The following is a 17,543-nucleotide window of genomic DNA, read 5'->3' as shown; positions in this document are numbered from 1 at the left end:
GCACAATTTATTCTTCTGCGATGACAAAAAAGCCCACTCAATTTAAAGCACGTCTGGTGTCTCACTCTCAACGTAACGTCAATGAGCTACAACGGAAATAGCAGCCTAAGCCCTCACACATGCATCATTAAAAAGAAAAAAGAAAACACTCCAAAAACTTCTGTCCTCCTGCTCATCAGTGGCGTTTGCATGGGCCCTTAAAAGCCTTTTGGAATGCCTGCATGATAAATATTTGATGGACAACCTCTTGCTTAATGACAGAATCAGGTGCTGCTGTTGGCATGTAAAGATAAATGAATCAGCACCTTGCTACTGCCCCCCGTTCCGCGCATCCATGGCGACACCCTCCCGGCCCCCAGCAGCCTGCTGAATGCTATTTATTTATTTTACTAACAAGTCCAACTCACATTAACTGTCACTGGAATATAAACAGTAGGGACAAAAAGCATTATCATGAATAATTTAATCCAAGCTTTGTGACTGCTTGAAAATGAGCAGTTTTCTTGCTGTAAACTCAGTCCCTGTGATTTCAACTCCAGGCAGCTTGCCTACATACATTTCAGTCAAAGGCAACAGCAGGATGAGGGGACATTCCTCTTCCACCTACATGGTGGAAGTCATTTCCCAATGACTTGAAAACCGTCCTTGTCAACTGCACTTCTGACAGCAACCTGCAGTTAATGCTGCAGAAACCAAAGAAATTAAGAGAAGCACCTTCAGGTCAGAAGCAGGATAGAGGATAAGGTGCCCTAGAGGAACGAGACTCTAAGAACACAGACCAGCTCTGTATTCCTGTTTTCAAGCGTGAAGCCCAAATCCAGCACTCACTCTTTGCCCATAAAGGCCAGACAGGTCCTCAGACTGAGTAGGGTACCAGAGTGATACAACCTGCAGATATTCGTGTAGATACAGTAGAAGATGCCAATGCCTATATCACTGCAGTACTAAATGGTTTCTCAGAACAATCAGAAGTATAACCAGCAAACAGTCAGGAATTTGCTACCCTATTCTCCTTTTACTCTCAAAAGCTTTGTTAAAAAGCAGTTCACAAACAGCATCTATGTGTCATGCCCTCCTACCATCTTGTTCATCCAGTGAGCACCGAGGGATAATTTGAGGGTAGTTCTGTGCTCATGAAAGGAACACCACAGTGGGAGCACATATCGCTGCACTAGGTGATCAGGAAAAAAACGTGTTAAAACACACAACTAACAAGGAGAAAGGAAGGCAGACCACTTCAGAAGAAGAAAAGGACAAGGCCACCAGTGCTCTTACAGTGGAGGTTGTCTTTGAGGATCACTCTGACATGAAAGTACAGTGTTGATCTACAAAAAAGTAGCACCAACCTAGACCCCTACCTGAGGCTTTCCTAATTCCTGAGGATTCAGACTCTGGATTCAAGTCCATTATAGCCACAGCATCATACACAAGAAGTCAGGCTCAGTTCTGAAGTCTGTTAAAAGAGGCCTTAACATCTACCAACTACTGTGCCCTAGAGGCAGTATTATTTTTTTGCCATAATATTCTCCTGCCAAAAGACACTCATACTCTTCCATGTGCAAGGAAGAAATACAAAATGAAAAAAAAAATAAAATAATCCATGCTCAGCACTCAAATTGAGGGATGCAGTAGGCCCCTCTCTTGCTGATCAGAACCTATTTGAAATAAAAGAGAAGGGAAAACACAGAAGAAAAATAAATTATGTATGAATTTTAAAGAAATTATGTTTGTCTCGGTGGACAAATTTCTGGTATTACCAGAGGGTGATTTGTAGCAAAAAGCTGGTGCCAAGGCACTGCAATGAGAAGTGATGCTAATGCCATCACCTGCCTTGCTGGCTAATACCGCCCAGGGCTCGCTTCTTAATGATTCTTCAGACATCTTCTAGTTGACTGAAGTACTGTGTGGTAGATTCAGGACATGCCATACTGTAGTGTTGCCTTCAAACAAGGCAACAGCCACAGCAACGGAGTAAATGGGAACAGCTGCACTGCCTTTAAAAAATTGCAGAGTGCTTTTACTGAAATTCCTCTCAACTGCAGGTTGGTCATAATAATAAAAATGCATACCTAATAGTTTACTGACTTTTTCTCCTCTTCCTTTATGACAGCATAATGAAGCACAGTTATTTAACATACAATGGTATTAGAAATGAGACTAGGGAGAATATATTCTTCCTACTCTCTTATTTTCCAAACTTAAACATAATTCTCTAGGACAATCCCTTCTCTAGCATAAATGAACTTATAGTTCTTCTGACTTTTGAACTCTTGAACACAGTACTGATGACCACAGTAATGCTCCAAAATCTTCCAACATTGTCCATCACCTTAACCAAATCAGAAAGTTTCAAGCCTGCAACTTTAAATTGTGCCTAATGTAACGTAACCCACTAACCCTCCCCAAACCACTCGACATATGGACAGGAAATCTCTGCAAACCATCTGACTGTTACTGTTTATACACAGGTTTGCTGGAGACATTGAGCAAATGATTTGGGTAACATGGGTTTAGAGGCACCAGCTGGGTCACCAGTTCTGCTTCCCACCACCACAAGTGATCAAAGGATATATTATGGTTCATAAAAGGATCATATTCCACTTTAAAATGAGATGGGTCTTTATACTCACTGTTTTTATCAGAAGCTGACACCTAGGAAACTCTTAATCTATGGTCCACCACGTATACACAGTCTCTAGATGGTGTGCCAGCATCTTCATTTAACCCAAAAAGCCTTTCTCCTTCTCAAATATCCCCCAATCCAAATCCAAAACAACAATTTCCCCCTGCATATTGAAAAAGTAGAAAAGTTATTTTAAGATAGATTAGATGTGATGTTTCTTTGTCACTCTTGTACATTAACATCTTTCTTTGCTTCAGTCACCACACAGTCCCTCTTGGCACTTAGTCTGAATTCACCTTATCAAAACATTATCTCGGTTGTTTAGCACAACACAGTTTTAGAAAAGCCATTTTCATTTCATCTCTTTTTTTCCAGCTGCTTCAAGATATTTATTTATTCTTCTCTTCCAGATGTATTCCAAAATTTGGAAAATATGAGTTCACAGGAGTTCATATGCAAGATCATTTCACCCTTTTTTTCGGCATTTGAGCTAATATTTTAATTCTTCAATCTAGGGTATCACACTCACTTTCAGCAGGGAGATTATTCACCCTTTAAGGATTTAAAGTTCTTGGATCTTACTTCTCCCTCACATACAGAAGTTCTCCTTTTTCCAACCTCCTTCCCAGCAGCCACTTTTGCCTTTGTACCTGTGTTTAACAGTACTGCCCTTATTCCAAACTGAAGCACACTCCTGTTTAAAGTTTTGGCCATACCTAGACACTATTTAATTCCTACTTCATCCCTATTGTATTATCAGCCATGCTTTTTATTATTTTATATTCATCTGGCTAAACACAGTTTTATTCCTTGTTTCTGTTCCCTTTGCAGAGTTTAACTCAGCTTGACTTCTGGCAAACTCTATTTCATCCAAACACTTCTTGACCTCTACAATGATTTCCTTACTGATTATTCCCCTTTTACTCATTCCTTGCAAACTCTGTTTATTCTTAATGTTCTTTGTGGGAGTGGTTGGACAGCAAGTTAGGCCTGGAGTTCACCCCTAAAAGCCACCAATGCTTAAGATGGGAGTTCTAGAAAGGCTGCGGTATTTTTAACTAGAAAATGTCACCACATTCAAATGCTTGAGCTCTTCAGTCACTATCTAGTTTCCCTAAACTTACTTTGCATTTAAGGTTAAGAAAACCTTAAAGACTGTTTTTTCTTAACTTTGGACCATAAGAATAGCACTGACCAACTCTCTCTGCCGTCCTTAGTCCCTCCAAAACCAATTTTAATATATCACCGGCTCTTCACAAGACAATAATTCTTTGAGAAGTTGTTTGCATTAGAGAAAGATCCGACTGTATGGTTATTAGGATTAGTCTTCATCTAATTTATAGTATCCCATAACAATTCCATGTTGATTTTCTCTTCTAGTATTATCTGAATCCAGTCAGATCTTATCAACCTCTTACCTTCTTCCTGCAATGTAATTTTGACTTCTAAATGACTCTACTGTAGATGTAGATTCAACAATATCCCTCCCTATCTCTCTACCGTCTGCTTACTGATTTACAGAGCTAAGAAGCTACACCACTGTAATCATTTTTAGTTCTGTTTTACCTCTATCTAGCACGGCTTTTGACAGAGCTCAACCAAGACATCTCCGAGGAATTGGCACAATGAAACTTTGCCGCCCTAAGGGCTGGTTCATTCCTGCTGTGGGGTGGACGGGGCATGAGAAAGGGGCATCGCTGCGACGGAGTCTCACGCTTGCTGCTGTGCTGCGCAGGCTGAGCAGCAGCAGGGACGCGAGCGCTGCATCTCACACTACTATATTGCCAAGAAGCCAGCACGGCTGAAGCACTGTCCCAGCTACAGCGGACAGCAGAAGGGGGCTCAAGGAAACTACTCCCTTTGTCAATATCTAAAATCTGAGCCTGCTTCCAAAATATTGCCCCAAAGAATAAGGTACAACATTTACATCCAACATTTACAATCCAACTTCCATAACAAGTTTTTGCCCCCAGGACTCCTCTGCATTCAGAGCATTTCAAACACGTGGATCCCAGCTGAGATGTACACAAATAGTCCACATAAAATTATGCCAATGAGCAAAAAAAGTACCCATCCCTGCTAGGCAAAACCACCGCAGAAAGAACTGAGTGCCTTTTCAATCATCTACATGTGCAACACACTAAAAAAAAACAACACAATTTAAACTCAGAGAAAGTCATACTTCAGAACAAAGAGGAGAGACTAAATTCTTAAAGTCTGGCATTCCTGGCATACTCAGCACAGTTCTCTTTTCATCAAAATCTTTGGGCTAAGTAGTATTAGGATTGCAGGACTACATGATGCATATTCAATTATATTCTACATCCTAAGATGCTGCCATTTTTCTAAAATTTTGTAAAATTCATTTTCATAATTTCATTATTTAGTTCAATATAAAAGCATGCCACAAGTTCATTCCGAGTTAAAAATCCTTTCACATTCACAGTGAGCCTACATCACATCCCGAATTTGAGAAAGTGTGCACATTCAGGACAGCAATCTTGTCAGCGTTGAACTTTACAGCTGGGTCTAAAAGCACACTTTCTGCCCTTGTCTCGCTCTAAATTATGGCAGAAATTTCTCCTTAGGCTTTAGTAGTGTTTCTTGGGAGGACTGCTAACTTATAGCAAACTCTCTTAATTTACTATATTGTTTCTAGATTAGATTCCCAGTTCTGCACTTTCAACTTTCAAATATATAACAGTAATAAAAGGAAAAAAAATTGACTAATTCTCAATTATTTTAACAAAGAAGAACACAAAGGACAGGCTAGAAAAGTAAGCTTCGCAAGCTGTATAAAGTAGAATTGATATTATTCAGGTGTTGCAAGCATGTAGTTTAACGAATTAAAAAAAAAAAAAAGAAAGAAAGAATGTTTTCAGACTTAACTGCCAGCAGCAAAAATGTCTACAAGGTCTTATCTGTGCCTCTGAATTACTGTTCCATGAAACAAATTTGCATTTACCTGTACCTTGGGGTGAAAAGGGAGCTTTGCTTTGGCTCTAGGTCTTTATTCACTGCTAGAGTTAAATTAAACATCTAAGGAAAAATATTGCTTTAAAATAAGTTAAATAATACAAAAACTAATGCAGCTGTCAAGCGTGCTCAGTTTTACAATGAAAAGTTTTCTGAATTTAAACTTGCAACGTCAACCACCTTCTAAAATGGCTTTTTTTTCCCATTTAATTTAGTATTTCTACCACCACCACCCCCCCCAAAAAATCACACCAGTCTAATTGCAAACACCTTATTTCAAAGCCCTCTGAAGAATTCTTGCCCTATGTACCAAGAGCACTACCCTTTTCATTTGAATCTTTCCAAAGACCCACGGTCATTGATAACTGTCCAAAAAAAGCCCGTATCAATTATTTAATGGCCAGTTAAAGTAAATTTCTAGATTTCTCCTCCTGGCTTCAGCATTCATTGCCCCACTTCTGCTGGCTTTGCTTTGTTTGCAAGGCTTCGATCAACATGCTGCTGAGTTTCTACCATATCCAGGTCCAAAAACATCGCCAGCACTCATGTAATAAATGATAATGTAAACGGGCGACACATCACCTACTCAACCCCTTAATGGGAGCCCCTGCTTACAATTTCTTCTGGGGAAGCCAAAAATTAAAACAGCCCAGGAACTGGACTCTGCTTCCTCACAGCCAAATATCCTGGTTGGGAACAGCATTACAAGGCAGTGACAAAGGCACAGGTAGCACTTACCATACACAACAAGGTAAGACAGATACAGCAGGTCAAGGGATTCTGCCCCTCTACTCCACTCTCATGAGACCCCACCTGGAGTACTGCATCCAGCTCTGGAGTCCCCAACATAAGAAGGACGTGGACCTGTTAGAGCGGGTCCAGAAGAGGGCTATGAGGATGATCCGAGGGCTGGAGCACTTCTCCTATGAGGAAAGGCTGAAAGAGTTGGGGCTGTTCAGCCTGCAGAAGAGAAGGCTCCGGGGAGATCTTATTGTGGCCTTCCAGTACCTAAAGGGGGCCTACAGGAGAGCTGGGGAAGGCCTTTTTACTAGGGCATGTAGTGATAGGACGAGGGGGAATGGCTTTAAACTGGAAGAGGGCAGGTTCAGATTAAACGTTAGGAAGAAGCTTTTCAATTTGAGAGTGGTAAGGCACTGGCACAGGTTGCCCAGAGATGTTGTTGAGGCCCCATCCCTGGAGGTGTTCAAGGCCAGGCTGGGTGGGGCTTTGGGCAACCTGGTCTAGTGGGAGGTGTCCCTGTCTATGGCAGGGGGGTTGGAACCGATGATATTCAAGGTCCTTTCCAACCTAAACCATTCTATGATTCTATGATTCTAAGATTTCTATACCCAACACTGTCAGCGTAATGCTTCTTTTAAGTTCACTTGCACTTATTTGGAGAGGTTTTTTATTATCAAAAAAAATTCTTATGAAATGAATTAATAGTGAGAAAGCACACAGGACCATTAACAGAAATGTTCACTGGCTTGTAAGACGCAAGAGGATTTCTGAAGTGGTTAATGTAAAGGTATTGCTTCATTTTCACTCATCCATTGCTAAAACTTCCATGAATAAGTACTTCAGGATTTGGCCCACTGATTATAAATAACATGCTCCACTGTTCACTCCCAAGAAGATACTTATAATGTTGTAAGTGGAGAAACCTAAATGAGATGCAGTATTTTGAGCCAAAGGATGTTTATGTAGCAGCCTGGAAAGTCTCCACAGGAAAACACATGCCCAATCAAGCAGAAATCCCATTTTTAATTGCTGAAAAGCATTTTCTGAGTTATACATAAGTCTTCATACTAATGCTTTGGGCTTATACAAAGGAACTCAGCAGTTCCAAAGACATCTTAAAGAGTTCTCCCACACCCTTTAATCAGCATCTCTATTATTGCCCAGAGTACTTTGTCTTCAGCACTTAAGGACAACAGGTAATAAATAATTTTCAAAAAAAAGGAATAAATCATCTTGGTGGTTACACAGGTACAACATGGATGAAACCCCTCTCAAAAACATATATTTATATCATAAATCTAAAGAGAAAAAAGTCAAAGCTCAAGTTGTACCACACAAAATCATGAAGATTTTTCACTGAAATATGTTTTGTTTTAAACATGTTTTAAAACATACCCCTTCCAAATGTAGCCAATTCATACATTTTAATTTATAGTGAGATTAGAACATGACCAGGACTATGGCTTGTCAACATCCATTCTGGTAGACATGACAGAAAATTGTTTTGAAGGACAGAAGTGCAGCATACAACTTATCAATACTATTAAAAATCCAATAAACAGGTTGCATACATACTTGGAGAAAAAAAAAAAACAGTAGTGATCTGAGCATGATACAAATGGTATGGAGGAAGGGGTGGAATTTCCTGGTTTCATGTAAAATAGAAACAATTTTCTTTTCAGTAATTTTCTTTTTCCTCTAAGTCTCTTCTAACTAACTGCACTTTCTGAAATTAACAGCATATACTTCAGAGAGCGTCTGCTTGCAGAGTGGTAACAGTTGATGTTTATAGTTGATACCAAGGAATGGTATGCAGAGATGCTCTTGCTTATACTTATTGCTATAACACCCAAGGCCAGCTAACTTTTATTATTTGCCCCATTGGAGGGTCAGAAGCTGAAAAGCATAGAGGGGTAGCATTTGCAGGGAGGAGCAGACAGGACAGGTGACCCAAACCTGACCAACGGGATATTCCGTCCCATCTGCCTCATGCTCGGTATAAAAGCTGAGGGATCAAAGGGGTCAGCCTCTTTCTTCAATGGCTGGCGTTGGAGGAGGACTCTGTCTGTTCATCTGCCTTTGATCCTGATCCATGCATTCCTGAATCCAGGTCCAGAATCCAGTTCCTGTCCATCGCTGAGTCCAGTCTGGGACTTCCCCAGTGCTTGCTGGTGATGTGATCGTCATCCTGGGAGCTCAATACAGGTTGTATATATCATATATATTTCATTATTTTCTTATTAATATTATTATCTTTTCATTATTCTATTATTAACATTTCATTAAAGCAGCTTAGTTTCTTTTCAACTCATAAGTCTCTCACATTTTCTCTCCTCTCCTCTGAAGGGAGATGGTCTCCTTTCTCTGAAGGGGAGAGAGGTTAAAGAGAGCATGTCATTCATTTTAGTGGCCAGCCCAGCCCAAATCACGACACAGATACAGCTTTTACCCCTTGCAGGACTGAACATGATTTAAATTGTACACCTCAGATGCACAAAATGGGTATCTCTATTTTGGCTGCACTTTAAGATGGTGAAACTAGGTGGGCTGTTATCCCCTATTTGGATCAGTGCAACTGCAATGCCCCAAAATAATATACTAATAAGTAGGTGGTATAATTGTTATGAGATGGAAGTAAAAAGTCATGAACTCCAACTGCTTGAACTAAAAACACCTCCTTAAACTGAAGCAGTATCAGACTTGTAAGTTTAAGATGCACCTTCGACCGAATTTCTGTTCAAAGCAGGCAACATAAACCACGCGAACAAGTCTTTCCAAAACCAAAGTCTGTACTTCCAACCTACAAACTCATTCTTTATGCATATAATCTGTGAAAAGCAGAATGCTTGAAAGCACCCAAATTAGCGACACAATTTCTGTTTTCCATCAATTTTTATTAATAACGCTGCTGTGAAAATTATTAGAACTGGCTTAAAAGGAAGAGACTAAAACAGTTTAAGGCTCTTTTTCACATTTTTGATACACAGAAAGACATGTAAGATTGCAAACATCACCATTCCATAGTAACAGACATCAGACTACTCCACTGTATCTGTTAGTCAATACATTAGGATGTTATATTCTTTAAATGCTTCATTTTTTGTGGATAGTCCTGTTTTACCTCTTTAAGTATGATATTTGCCATCATAGGACATGGTTATAACAGGACTAATGAGGGACAGAAATTTTGTTAAACCTTTTTTTAAACATATATCTTGAAATCAGTGATTTGGTTTGTTCAGGGTTTTTTCAAGTGATTTCTACATATACACTTTGGGCAGCCATTCATTCACAAACAATGTTCAGAAAATCTTGAAAAGCTAAAACTGAAGCTCTTTCAGAGCAGAACATCCAGTAATACAGACTCCAGATCACTCAACTGTGAAGTGTTCAATGCAAGAATTTACAATCAAGACGTTAACAATCTTTTTTCTGTTTCTGGAGTATCACATGACAACATTCACTTAAGCTCCTTATTTTGTTCACAAGTCTTAATACCGTGCAACGTAGATGAGGTCTAAAATTATGCATCTAATTTAAGACTTTTGGATTCATTGGAAGCTTAAATGGTCAACTCTGAGCACCATCATGAGAAGCCTACTTCTATTTGGTAAATATATAGGTTTACCCAATTCATAACTTGAACATTTAAGTTAGATGTCTAAAGTCATCTATCTAAAATTACTGTGAAACTCCAGAAAACCAGTGCACCTGAGTGTAAAAGGACTGCTAAAAAACCAGATGCATTATAGCACTAATGAGTATACATAGGAACATTGTTCACATAGGGAAATCAAAATAATGTTTGTATAAATGTTTTTGCCATATTTGTTTGGATCAATACTCCCCTGAAACCTCTGTCCAGATTATTCCAAATCCCAAGCCCTTTCATATCTGCAAAACAAACTCCACTGTTCCGTTTCTTTACCATGGTTTCAGCCATACTCAAAATAATGCTCAATTAATATAATTATAATTTGGATAGTGTTCATCAGTTTATCAATCTACATATTTTTAAAACATCGTTTTTACTGATCGGAGTGCTGTGCCAAGTTCATTTTTTCAATACAGAAGAAACACAAGTTTTGTCATGCTGAGCAGTATCTTCGTTCAGAAGCAATCCCATTCTTTTTGCCATTAACATAAGCAGAGTCAGCAAAACCTAGTCCATATGTGAAATTGACTCCCTCCGCCTCATTTTTTTTTAATGTACATAGTGACTGGCTACAGAGTCTTATTAATCAGAAATTATGAAATAAAATAAAAGAAAGTTAACAAAACTAACTAAACGCAAACTCATGTCTGTTACAGAAAAAAAGCCACATAAAAAAGTTATTTAATTCTGCTAAATGAGCCACTGGCCCAAGACAGGGCAAATACATGTAGTCATGCTTTATTATTTCTATAATAACAGCATGTACAAGCTTTTATTAAGGACAAGGACATAATTACAGTAGACATTAGACACAAAGAAAAAAGATCACTAATATAACAAACTCCCAATCAAAGAAGTTGGAAACTAAGCTGTTGCTCAGTTTAGTGCCTATTTGTCATCTCCAGAGAACTAGGTAACCAATCAGTTGCTGATTTTAGAGATAATTCACACAGAAAATCACTGCCAAAATCACATGGCTTTACAACACATGCAAAGAGGTATCTGCCTCAAAAGCAGTTCCCATCAGCAACCCTTGAAAAACTGGTAAAGTTTTAAATTACTCCTGTAGACAAGAATTGTTATTTGCAATGAATTTTTTTTCACAGTTGTTTCACGCAGAGTAGCACATTTTGCTGTTTAATCAGCTTTGTAATCACTGATTTCAAGGATTATAAATTATAGACAGAGCTGAACAAGAGAGTTAACCAAATATATTTTTCAGCTGCACATAAATGCTCATGAATATATCTTCCTTTATTCAGCCAGCTTCGTGGACAATTAAGTAATATTTCTGCAAACAACACATTCAGCTGAATCTTAAATAACTCGGCCTTTCAGCTCTAACTGACGGATATGTCTCCTATACTTTAGAAGAAGTCAGTATTTTCACCTGGCAGGTAGTATCTTAAAACAAATATACTGAACGTATGCATAAACAGGAGACTGTCGCTGTGTCCTTATCTCCATGATTAAGGATTAATATTACTTTATCTTAGTAATTACATTTTAAAATAAAATTAAATTTTTAAGGGGGGCGGGGGAAGAAAAAAAATACTTACTAGGCTTTAAACACCATCTGAAGTATTTCCGCAAGTATAATATCTTTTCCTCAGTGTTTCTAACCTTTTATGTTTCTTTCAAAATTAAAATTAATCTAGACCGACATTGCCCATTCCAGACTAATTTCTAATTACATAGCCTGGAAGACCCTTCGGCTTGGTGGAGAGAATTTGCCCAAGTTCAGTAACTAAAAAGCGCAAGGTGATAAACTGGGAAAATAGATAGAAGTTCAAGAGATAGGAATGTTGGTCAGAGATTGTGACTCGGGAGCTGAGTGAGCCAGGAGAAGACAAGAGAGAAAAGCTTAGTGGAAAGAGACCAGAAAACTCAAAAGAATAAAAAGACTTAATTAAAGGAAGCAAGATTTCAGGAAAAAACTATGACTTGAATAAAGCAGAAATAGAAGAGAAGACTCGAATATATTATTTAAGTGACAGAAATTAAAATAAAACAAAGAAAAGACAAGTAAAATATATAGCCACATAGTGCATTTTGTTGTTTGGTTGTGGTTTTTTTTTTAATAAAGTTTGTTTTATTTAACTTGTGACTCTTTGATTTACTGGTGGTTTGGCTGGATTTAGCTTAAATAGTTATAGATGCCCCCTTTCTTTTCCATCCTCTGGACAAGAAAAAAAATCCCTCGACACTTTCCGGAAAGATACACCTACACACACAATTTAAAAAGGTGACAGGAACAGTCAGCTAAAATGGTTACACTCAGAAATATATGAATTTATATAAGAAATTTATTCGCATGAATACATCATAATGTGAAATTCAGAGTGTAGTGCAGTATGACACACAATATGGGGAAATTATCCAAAGTCCTAAGAAAGCATTTTCCTCTGAAGAAAGACTGCTGCCATCAGTGATGCAAACTAGATGATTTAGTGTCTATCAAATCACACAGGAATTAGTTTTAATCACACAGACTTTTAGACTCTAAAAGGAGAGAATTAGGATGTCTCTCCACTGTTGCTCTTGACATCTAGAAAATGGCTCTGTTCATCCTGTCAATCACTTCTCCTGGCACAGAAGGGGCAGCAAAAGTAAAACACGCAAAAAAAAACCCCAGGGTAATTGCATATTATCTCGGAAGTTGCACCCAAATTCCCAATGAGTGCTTCCCTCACAACTGCCACCTTCAGCACTTTTAAGAGAAACTTTAACTCACAGCTGGGCATTTACTGATGTTCCATTTTCACACTGTCCTCGTAATTTTCCCCTGTAAAAATGACTGACAGCCTTACCTAGAGTGGGATTTCCTACCTTTTATGCTTACTTTGTTTATTTTTCAGCTCTGGTTTTGCTGGCTCCGCTGGATACTTACTCAGTCAACATAAACTAAGCCCACCCAATTGGTATGGATCCCCGCCAAAACACAATGCGTTAGTTTCTCAGACTGGGAGAAACCGGGTGAAAAATGGTGTGGGGAAGCAGAAGAGCCTGGAGAGACATGATATAAATGTAGGAATTAAGGCATGAAATATAACTGCTAATCAGACCTTTTCCACTTCTGTACTGTAATACTTCATGAAGATGGTTCCTTCACTGAGGGGTGAAAGATTTGAACTCTATAGCTAACAGACCAGATCTCAAAATCATCCTAATTCTTGCCTGATTCCTTGCCTTGTTCCATAGCTCTGTCAAGATACTTTGATTGCATTTCACAAAGACTCCAAATCTATCCCACTCTAGCCAATTTTTGGAAATCTGACTTTGATCTATTTATAACTCATACCCTATTTATGAATAACATTTAGCAATAATGCTACCCTTGCACAATCCTTTGCACTTCTTTTCCTTTAGCTTAGGTGTTAAGACTGTGTAGAAGCACCACGGGTATCTCCGTCAATTGATACTACTATAATCGCACCAAATAACTATAAAGTAATACCAGAAAAAGAATGCAAAATTGATTAATTCAATGCAGGTCCTGTTTTAAATGAACCTACCCTGTGAAATGCACTGTGGTAGGACGTCACTTTGGTAAGCCCTTCAAAGATTTTTAAAAAAGGATCAGAATCTCTCCTAGCTAAAATAAAAGTAAAAGAGTGAGTCGCCATAATTAGGACAGGTCAGGCTACGCTTTCCAGAACACAAATGTTTAACTCTGCCTTGCTTCTCCCTGCTAGAACCTGGAGAAGAAAGTTTTCTTCTTTATACAGCCTCCCTTATATACAGACAGTAAAAATCTGCATCATCAGAAAGCATACCCACAAACAGATGAAACAAGAGGGTTTTCTTTAGTTTTGTCTCTTTCCCTCCTCAAATTAGTGGTTAATGGAAAACACTAGTAAAAACTGGTGCGACAGAAGTTGTACTTCCACTCGTAAAAACTGATTGACACTGTCACTATGTGCCATGCAGTACTGAACAGCTCATGAGACAACTCTGAAACTCCTGCTTCCTTCTTCCTTTCTTCAACTTTGGAGGGGGGAAGTTAAGTTAACTTTTCACCCAGACCGTGTCAGTATTACAGGTGAAACAATGACATAAAAAGGAGCCCCCAGTACCACTACCAGACAGCCCTGCTGCACCCTGGAGCAAGAATGGCATTATGGTTTGAAGTCCTTCAGCACCAAAGCCAGCATATAGTGAAACTACAGCATCAGTATCTATTACAAATTAGCTCATTTAATGAGGAGAAAACGCTCAGGACTTCACCTTCTACTACACAAAAGGCTTTCGCATGTACTGTGTCCACCACACATTCTGAGGAATGAAGCAATGAACATCTTACCTTGCATCGTTGTTTTTGTGGGTTCTGAAAACAGAGGAATGAGGAGGAGGTAGATGAGGTAGACAAAGGAGAGCCCATTGTAACGGAATGCACAGGCTGCAATGAGAGAAAAGAAAAAGAACATATTGCTTAATCAGCATGGGATAATAAAATTCAATAGCACAAAGCATTTCTGATTCGCGGTTACTGTTTACCTTACCAACTTTTTACCACTTATTTAAACCATTCAAGTTTATGCTTAAAATAAATAATAAAATTAAATAGACTTCTGAAGTATTTTCACAATAATACATATTTTAAGTTTAGCAAAAGACGCATCCAAGCTACAAAGACTTTGTCCAGAATGATGGACAAGTTACTTGTTACCTAAACTTTTTACTTTCCTCATACATAAACTCATTAAACCATTCCCCACACAAATATATATAGGCAAGCATAAATCAATATTTATGGTCTCACTTTAAGAAGCTACATAAAAGTTCATTTTATTACAGTTAAGGATTATCAGTAAACAATAGAGGAAAATGATGAAGTATATTCCAATTCCAAATTACAGTACACCTCAAATCACCAGTTAGCCTTAAAAATAGCAATGGCTTTAAATCATTATACAGAGGTCTTTGAATTTTACTATCACCCATTTGTTTGCTCTTACAACGCTCTTCTAGTGAAAAGATTGTGAACTACAAATGAAAACGGGCTTCACAGCCACTTGCAACTGGCGTTATATAAGTTTTTCTAAAGAATGGAACTACTCTGCTAACTTTGTCTAATATTTCCTTTTCTATTTTAAAAATTTAGTGTGAGTCTATTTTCCTGAAAGTATCCAGGTCAGTCAGCCATGACAAAAAGCAGCGATACTGCTACAACCAAGGCGCATTTTTTCCAAAGAATGTCATGCGTATTCTGTGCTGAAAGAGGAGTATATGGACTTCCATACAGAAAGGATAAAAACAACAAAAACCGAAAAAGTAATCTGTAATTCCCCTGAGCAGCAAATGTAGAAATATTATAAGACCTACCACAGTCAACCGTTTGCACGAGATAAGCCAACTGCAGAGGAGTCAGGAGATGAATTAACCTCTACATTTATTTACTCAGGGAATGTAACTAGTATTAATTAAGTCTTCTTAGCTCTATCCAAAACAATTTGGTTTTGGAGAACAGATACAGCCGTAGTCCTGCTAGAAATGTGTATCGCAAAAGAAAACAAGTTTCTCCAGTCACCACTTCAGGAAATTTCATGGAGACTACACTGGAAATGAGTTAACAACTTAAGCATAACGACTTAAGCATTAACTGGTCCTCATCCTCATCGCATCTGTCCATTTTAGTTATAAACAGAAAATTGAGAAGTCTCTCTATTAAAAAACAAATCCATACAATAGCTATAATTTTTGTTTCCCAAATGAACCTGTGTTTTGAACAACCGACTCTATTTCCTTAATAGCCCTGATAGAAAGACTCTGGATTTACGCTCCATGTCTGCAGCTTAGCCAGAAGCTAAGCTGAACTTTATGGGTAAGTCTGGCAAGAAGAAAGGACAAGAAGCATCTTTGCTCTACTTCTAAACCAATATGATTCTGCAGCCAGCCTTCAAAAATATCTGTCAAGGACTAAGAAATCCATCAAAGCTTGATAGAGAGTTTTTCAGAGTGAAATCCAGAATTGCTGAAGAGCAGCTACTCGGAATTTAAACTCGGATGGCTCCTGTCACTTATTACTGAAGTTCCCTTTCTAGCCACAGCCTTTAAAGGCCACCCAAAGATTTACACCTACTCCTGTAACTAAGAAAAAATGCAAGATAAAGTAAATAGCACCTACCCCACTGGGAATTCTGTAAGCAATTATCAGAGGTTTAAAGTGAACATACTTGAGAAGAGGGAGTCAGCCCCGCTATCATGCACCTACTCTCAGGGCGCTCTGCAGAGGAGCACAGGATGCACGATGGCCATTAGTGGCCTTATTGTAATGAATGGCAAAGAGGACACTCCAGAGATCAGGACAAATCTTTTGCAAGTTTAATTTGGGGTGGGAATAAGTTCTTTGGCATTCACAGAAAAAAAGTACGATAGTGGTTCAAGGCTGATCTGAAGCCTGAAGGCTTTTCTACTTCAAGAAGGATCAATGTTCTCAATAATTCTGGTAGCAGAATAACAGTATTAGCAGATAATACTATTATCCAGTTATTACAGGGATCGTGTCGATCAGCTTTTAATCATGTTAAACATCTTACTTGATTTCAGTGCAATATTATACACATTTTTTTCTTTCTTCAAAATTGAGCTTGCTACACTTCTTGTAGAGCACCTAGCATTGCTTTCTCAGTACAAAGACAGAAAACAGGAACTGTGTGCTTTAGATACCCTCCTTTATTAGCCAAATGTCAACGAATGCCTTGCTAAAAAGTCCATGTCAAATATTTAGAACCTCTATCAAAGCATCCTCCAGCAAACTAGTAACCTTGGCTAGACATCGCCTGTAAAACCTACATTTATTGAAGCAGTTGCAAGAGCACCCACAACACAATTCTCTGAATTAATAAATTAAAAAAAAAAAACCAACCAAACAAAAAACTTAGCTGAAACATTTTTACTATTCTCTACTGCCACTATTTCACTATTTGCATATCGTGTTTGTCTCCATTTGTCTAGTACATTTTGCTGAGGAGATCAGTGGCTTACCAAGCTAATGTGCCGGAGCAAAGAGCCACGATCAAACATATTTTTATCAAGATAAAGGATTAGAAAACAGCAGCTGCATTGTATTTACATATTTACACTGCACTGCAACATTTATTGTCTCCATTATTTGTATTTCTAAATTCTGATACTCAAAACTAGAACAAGTTGCTGGGCATAAAATCAGCTTCAGTTTGTCACTGATACAACAAGGATGATCCAAAAAAAGCAAAATGAACCCATCCTCTGCACTCCCTCTGGCACTCACAAAGGTCTTCTTTTGCAAAGGCAGCTGTACGCAGATGTCCATCACAGAGGAAAGTCCCATTTGAGGTCAATGGAATTCCATCAACAGAAAAAGCACCTACACAAATGAACTTCTTGGCAAACCAGGTGGTACAGAAATTTCTGGATATTTGGGTTACATTGGCCAGTTTGCACTATCAAAATTAATGTCATTTTAGCATTTTAGCCTTGTTATCTCTTCTCGAAATTGTCTAATCGATTAGTGAAATTAATTTCAGAGGAATTATTCTTGAACTATATTTACCTCAAAATTTACTG

At 38.3% G+C, this 17,543-nt stretch overlaps 1 protein-coding gene across 1 annotated transcript in view; it reads right to left on the bottom strand.

Annotated features, from left to right (window-relative positions):
• The window catches only part of PIEZO2 (piezo type mechanosensitive ion channel component 2), a gene marked incomplete at both ends in the record, with an annotated part of 316,577 nt that overhangs the window by 242,926 nt on the left and 56,108 nt on the right, over window positions 1–17,543 (bottom strand). Inside the window, one exon of the mRNA XM_082499215.1 lies at window positions 14,299–14,394. Coding sequence (XP_082355341.1) covers window positions 14,299–14,394 — 96 coding nt within the window. The remainder of the gene's footprint in view (window positions 1–14,298; window positions 14,395–17,543) is intronic.

This window comes from Vanellus vanellus, assembly GCF_965231255.1.
Source record: "Vanellus vanellus genome assembly, chromosome: 2".
Classification (NCBI taxonomy): domain Eukaryota; kingdom Metazoa; phylum Chordata; class Aves; order Charadriiformes; family Charadriidae; genus Vanellus; species Vanellus vanellus.
The sequence above is the reverse complement of the archived record's forward strand: the minus strand, read 5'-3'. Positions and strand labels throughout refer to the sequence as shown.